This window comes from Aulonocara stuartgranti, assembly GCF_965226115.1.
Source record: "Aulonocara stuartgranti genome assembly, chromosome: 14".
NCBI lineage: Eukaryota > Metazoa > Chordata > Actinopteri > Cichliformes > Cichlidae > Aulonocara > Aulonocara stuartgranti.
In genome coordinates this window covers 321,844-328,747 of record NC_138950.1, presented here as the reverse complement: position 1 = coordinate 328,747, position 6,904 = coordinate 321,844, and the positions used below count along the sequence as shown (strand labels likewise).

The 6,904-nt window shown below is 51.8% G+C and overlaps 1 protein-coding gene across 1 annotated transcript; it reads left to right on the top strand.

The window, feature by feature from the left end:
• The first annotated feature begins 550 nt into the window (after positions 1-550).
• Positions 551-6,043, top strand: clrn1 (clarin 1). Its single transcript, XM_082502420.1, has 3 exons — positions 551-1,495; positions 2,712-2,891; positions 3,951-6,043. Exons 1-3 carry the CDS (start codon positions 1,243-1,245, stop codon positions 4,214-4,216), a joined length of 699 nt encoding a protein of 232 aa, XP_082358546.1. The 5' UTR covers positions 551-1,242; the 3' UTR covers positions 4,217-6,043.
• The last annotated feature ends 861 nt before the right edge of the window (positions 6,044-6,904 follow it).

The window sequence follows — 6,904 nt, the reverse complement described above, 5'->3', positions numbered from 1 at the left end:
GGTAACTGAGGTTCTATGTACACGCACAAACAGTGTGTGTGACGGAGAAAAACATGCAAGAAATTCATTTCAGCTATTCTTCTATCTAAGAAATCCATAAGGATAGATATGTACGTGCAAACACACGTACAAATACACATACATCCATACACACCAAATATACACATATATATACACATGCACACGTCCATACATATAAGGTGCATTATCCATGTGGCGGTGACTGTGGTTGTCCACGTGACTCATGACATCATGATCGAGGAGGCTAACTGCTGCTGACTGATCTGTGAGGGCGTTTCAGTCTGTGACTGAAGGAGCTGCTCAGCCCACTCACACACTCATGCAGAGGGTGGTGTGGGTTGTTCATGATGGATGTCAGCTTTACTAACATCCTCCTGTCGCCCACCACCTCCACAGACTCCAGAGGATATCCCAGCACAGAGCTAGATCTCCGCACCAGTTTGTCAACCCTGCTCCTGTCCGTGGATCTGCTCCCCCAGCAGGTCACTGCGCAGAGAGAGGCGGGCGCTAGCCCGTATTAGTCTTTTTTATGAGTTCGCCCTCCTTAAGAGCAGTGACCTTGGGGGCCTTTGTTCCCTTATTTCTATTTTTTTCGTGTTGCACTCCGGTTGCCTAGGCCGGGGTGTAACAGTGTCATAGAAGAAAACAGACTGGATGTAAAAGATGGCGATATCTCCCGCTTCTTGCTCCAGTCACTCACTTCCGTTCTCAGTGTTTTACCTGTTAGACCAGTGGTCAGGAACTCCAGGCCGCAGCCTGGTTTTAGAGTTTTCAGCTGATTTAAAAGGCTAAATTAAAAAGTTCTGCAGAGGCATGGTGATGAGCTCATGTGACTCAGGTGTGCTGAAACCTTCCCCGCCTCTGTTTCAGTCTTATTCCAGACGTTATCTGAATATTTCAGCATCACTTCCTGTCCACCTCCGTGATATGTCACAGAGCCGGTTTTAGGCTGAAAAAGGTCCCACGTGACCACAAACCGCGCTCAGCAGTAAGGTTGCTGTGAAAGAAAGATGAGTCTGCTGCGGGCGCGCGCATCACAGTCTCGTGCTTCGTCTTTAATGAGAACTCGAACCTCCTGGCTGTAAACCGAGCCCTTGTTGCCATGGACCCAGCGCAGGTGTGCGCTGGCACCTGACGTTTCCCGCGGTCCCCCCTCCTCCCGGAGGTGGAGGCGGGGGCGTTGTGGTGGTGGCCTCCTCCCCCGGCTCCTCCTCCTCCATCATGCCGGGCAGACAGAAGCAGCTCCTCTTCTCCGTGTGCGGGCTCCTCGGCCTCTCCTGTGCGCTCACGGCCGCGGTGGCCACCGGCCTGCCACTCTGGCTCCGCGGGGCCGTGCTGTGCCGCACCGGGGCCGAGCTCGTCAACGCCACCGGGGCCGAGCTGGACAAGTTCGTGGGCGAGCTGAGCTACGGGCTGTTCCACGGACAGCGCGTGAAGCAGTGCGGGCTGGGGGGCCGCGCGGCGCGCTTCTCCTGTGAGTGATCGCCGATGATGCATGCGCACGAGCAGTAATTCACGCACGAGCTGCTGCGAGTCTGCTCACGGCTCTATCAACAACTCTGCATTAATAATAATCAGGTTAATCAATAACCCTGTTCATTGATCTGCAGTGACTGCTGTCATCACATTATTGTTGTGACAGAAAATATTTCAGCTGAAAAAAACTATAAAAATAAAAACACTGATTCAATTGGGACAGCAAACTGAAAAAGTTCAAGATGTCAAACAGATGAGATTTCATAGTAACCAGAACTCCATAAACTGAAGAGCCAGGACTGAGACCAGGACCAGGACCCAGACCAGGATCAGCATCAGCATTTCTGATTTGGGGGTTTTGGAGCCGGAGCTCTGTTGTCACCGGGGTGGCAGAAAAATGATTTCTGAACCCTGATGCTGATTTGAGACAAACGCTGAGCTCTGCCTGCGTGACTGTGCGTGAACGTCACAGTCACGCAGGCTGAGCTCGTCTCATTGGCTCGGACACACGGCCAGCAGCAGGCGTCCTTCATAAATAAGGTTAATTAAAGGTTAAATGAATACAGCTGCAGATGTGAAACCACTGTCAGATAATCTTTTCCAAACGGGCGAATAAACATTTGTCACGTGACTCTGAGCGCTGGGACAGGAAGCAGCTCCCTCTGAGGTCCTGGGCAGCGCGGCACTAATGAGGTTTCCGCCTGATTGCGTGGGATCTGCGAGCAGAGACAAAGCCGCTCTGTCCCTGCAGGACCTGCGTCTCTGCTTCAGTGCAGAGCTTTTTGTTTCACGTCAGCGTCTCTGTGGGACGTTTGTCAGCCTTCGTGGGTGTTCCAGCAGTGGGGGTGTTACTGTCACAGCTGAACTTAGTGGGGAGGTGGAGCACGCTCCAGGTTCCAGCAGCTCGTGTTCTCTGGTTTTAAATCTCTTATTAAATATCTGACAATGTTCACTTCTTGTGTCTGTTTTGCACACTTCCTGTCTCTGTGAGTTTACAGAAGATTTTCTGTCACGTTGGCGCTCTTGATTCTGTTTTTCATGTTTCTGTCTCTTCCTGTGTCGGTCTCGTCTGCTTTGTGTCAGCGTGTCTTCGCCCTGCTGTTTGACCCTCTAACAGGAAGTGCTGGCTGTGTGTCCCGAGGCTCGGTGACCTCTGTGGTCGCTGCAGACCGGACACGCCTCTCACTGCAGGTCTGTCTCTTGATGTCTTCCAGTCTTTCCTGACCTCCTGAGTGCCATCCCCACGGGCCTCCACGTCACCGTCATCTTCTTCTGTGGTGTTGTGACACTCTTCTCCTCCGTGGCCACCGGCTTCTTCTTCTTCAACGCCTTCGGCAGACCCTACGAGACGCTGCAAGGCCCCGTGGGACTTTACCTGTGGACCTTCATCACCTGTGAGAACCACACCCTCACAGCTTCACCTGCCAGTCCACGGGAAGCTTTTGTTTGTACTGTAACGTGTGTCAAAGATAACCGTCCTCACGGTTGCCCCCAGCACAGCCAAATACGTCATCATTTGAAGAAGGGCTGATAAGATAAGAACAGCTGTTCGCTAAAATACGACCAAAAGCACGACTGTTAGAGATGGGGGGGCAGAGGAAGGACAGTGTCACTGAAATGCATGCTGGGACAGTTGGCGGGCTCCCTGTGAGCCTGTAACGAGATATAAAATATGGATGGTCTGAAATGAGTTCGGAGAGGATCACAGACAAACAGCCTGATAACAGAGCCCAGGGCAGGAGAGGGATAAAGCAGGCGGGGGGCGGCCTGGCCGAGCATTAAGACCCAACGATCCTCCGCTCATTTCCTCCTTCTCCGGGTTCATTTCACTTAATCGGCCCGTCCAATGTGTGCCTGCAACCGCAGACCCCAATTAGTGCCGGGCAGCGTCCCCACAAATACTCCAGTTTCACTCACAAAGGCCCGCAGAAGCCTAGCAGGCCGCCACGGCACCTGTCTGAGGCCACGCCCCTAACGATGCAAACTTGAACCTTAACACAGTTTATGCAGGTGTGTAGTAGAAACAGGTGTTACGAGGGCTCAATATTCACAGACACCACACAGCTTATGCATCAGGCTGAAGCATCTTAACGCAGCGGTCTGTGTGGACGAACTCACTGCTGCCCCCGCTGGACGGGGGAGGAACTGCAGTGTTGGAGCCTGTGCTCCTCACAGTTGGATGGTTGGTCCAAACCCTGGATGGGGAACCAGTGATGCACAGACTGGAGACGCCTGTCAGTCATGTGACCTGAGCTCAGCTGAGCCACGTTACCATAAGCTCCATCACGGGTTTTATTTTCACCGCCTGAGCTCCTCTGATGACATCATCACTCCTTCTGTTGTGGCGTCTGGTTCGCCTCCTCTGGCCTTCTCAGAGGTGGAGGTGGTGTCTAAGGGTGATGGGGTCAGAGGTCAGAGGTAAGCCTGATGGTTCCTGTCTGTGTTTCCTGCAGGTGTCGGCAGCTGCCTCGTCATGGTCCTGTTTGTGTCGGAGGTAAAGCTCAGTCGTCTGTCCGAGCGGATCGCCAACTTCAATGAGGGGAATTTCATCTTCCAGACGTACACCGAGCGCTACGACCGATGCTTCTGGCTCTTCTTCCTCATCTTCCTCCTTCAGGGACTGAACGCCCTGCTGGTCCGACTGGCGGGAATCCAGTTTCCCTTTCAACAAAACAAAGAGGTGGAGCTGAGCGGCGGGGCGGCCGACCTCATGTACTGAGAGGAGAGGAGCACGGCTCAGCGGGAAAATGGCCTGAACGCCAGACTTCATCAGCCGCCACTTCCTGTCGCCGCAGCTCTGTCAGACGGCTTTCCTTCACAGTCTGTTCCACACTGAAGAAGCCGAACCCTCGCTCTTCACCAGCGTGAGGGCGTTTCCCTCAGTAACAGCGACGATCGTGACTCTGACGCTGAAACTACGAACAGTTCATAGATTTGAAATGTTACTCTGTGGTAGATGATGCCGTCGAGCTCCTCTGTGTCTTCGTTTCTTTGCAGATCTGTGATGTTTAGGTCCTCGCTGGCTCACTCGTCCTTTAGCTTCTTGTGTTTCACCGATCACGATGACCACGCATCCGGCGCCGAGCCCGTCCTGATCCGAGCTCTTTGGTTCTGAGGACAGGCGATGCCTCGGCTCTGCCGTGTTGCTGTGTGGGAAAGCAAACGTGATCGCTGAACGCAGAGGAAGGTTTTGGACAGTGAATCATTGACAAAGTGTGTTTCTGTGCAAACCATCACGAGCTAAATGTGCCTGTTAGGAAAATAAAACTGTATCTGAGCGTCTGCTTCTGGGTTTGACTGATTGTTTGGTGGCTTCACGTCTGGATTTCTTCTGTTCCTGCAGCTCTCTGTGACTGATCTCTGACCAGCTGCTGGTCCGTTGCTCCTCTGAGATCTTTCTGAGGGCTTTACATGACGAGGACAGAGGTCACCAGCAGAGAGCAGAGCCTGGAGGTCGGAGGTTACGCTCCCTGTGGAGGTCCTCGCCTTTGACGGGTTTGATGAGGAGACAAACGTAGGACTTCATTTTTTTACAATATAAAAGACCAGAGTTTATTTTTTTTCTGTGACATGACCTGTAACTGTGGCTGATCAGATGTTTACTGGTCCAAATACAGAAAGCCATCAGTTGCCATGGTGATGTTCTCATTTTTGCACATCATCATGAAAGCAGAAATATCCCGAAACCCTCGGCAGCGTTCACACAGCGTGCTGAATCCTGAGCAGCTTCAGCCGCACGTGGCAGAAAACCCGCGACAGCGGTGAGCGAGGTGCTTCAGGAAGCCTGTGATCGGGTCGGCATTAGCGTTGAGAGCCTTTGGACTGAAACCTCATGGCGTGTGTTGGCTTTAACGGGGCCATGAAGCTGGCGGTGCTGCAGGGCGCTGTGATGAGGCCCGCCCCCTGCAGTGACACCGAGCCCGCCCTCCGTGTTTGGACGTGCTGACAGAGCAGACTGGACTGTCTGTTGTCCTCTTGTTTCCACTGTGTGTTTAATGGTGGCATCCTCTTTAGCAGCCGGCCAATTAAAGGCCAGGATTTCATCGCACACATGATGATGGCAGACGGCAGCTCAGCTGGAGAAAACTGGATCTGCTGTTTTTAGAAGGACTTTAAACTTTAACCATGTTCAGCCTGAAGTCCAGGCAGGACACGGGGTGTGATTACTGCTGGCCGAAGAGCTGCAGCTTAATGAGCACGTGCGACTGCGAAACCCGTGAGCGCGCCTCTGGTGGCCTGAACGCTGCAGACGCGTCAGGGAGTCAAACACGGAGACGTCATCAGCTGGAAAGCCTGAAACACCCCAGGGAGTGAGAGCAACACCGATGAGCTCTGTGCCGTTTGTGAATGAACAGGGAGTGATGCGCGCAATGCCCGAGGGGATACTGTCACAGTTAATTGGCTGACCCTGGGGATGGCAGTCAGACGTGGGAGGTAAAAAGAGCCCGCTCAGACAGTCCGGCCTCGGACACACAGCTTCCCGTCACTCAGACCACTGCAGGTAACACGCTTCCTCACAGCGGGATCGCCGAGCTCCGATTCACAGGTAATACTCCCGATTTTCCTCTGACAGCAGAGCTCCGAAGATTCAGGATCACGCTGATATATGTACAATGACATGTAGGTGCACTTTGGTGTGTGCTGGAGCAGGTCAAGGTGACGATGATGGTCTTGTTGCTGAAGTTAGACGGTGCTGCTGGTAGCAGATGTTACTCTCATGAGAAGAAGCAAGAGGCTTCCTGTGACTGACGGTGCAGCTGCCGTTACTGTCGGAGGGTCACTGAGGGTCCTGCAGATCAGGACGTGGTGACGTGTAAATAAAACAAATAGAAATCTGTGAAAACCCTTGGGCCGTAATTCAAACACACGTCCCGTAAAAAACAATCGTCTCGTATTCAGAGAAAATATTACGCGTTTCGTGTTGAGCTGAAAAGGAGCAGTTTTTCCCGAACTTCAGCTACAAAGGAAAAGACACGAAGCTGGATTTATGGATAAAAAGTGTTTGTTTTGTTTCAAAATAGCTGAGAACTATTCGCTGACAGCTGCCAACATCTGCGAACAAATATCATTCTGTAAAGTTTATATAGTGTGTAACTGTTCGTGTAGAGTGTTATTAAATTTATTGCTAATGCATCATATGGCACACTGACTGCTGAGGGAATTTTAGATGCACTCGTCATCAGAAAGGTTGCTGACCCCTGGTGTAAAGTAATAAACAGAGTCCATTTCTCAAAATCCCGTTTGTCTAAAATTTTCCTTCAATTATAGATCAATGTGACCTCCCCCTGCAATCCATATGTTTTCTTCTGTTGAAGAAGAAGTTTCTATGTTTGAACACATTTTGGGTTTTCAGAGGTTTTTGGATCCGATCCGAGAAGACCCTCTGACTGCCATATTTGGAGTTCCA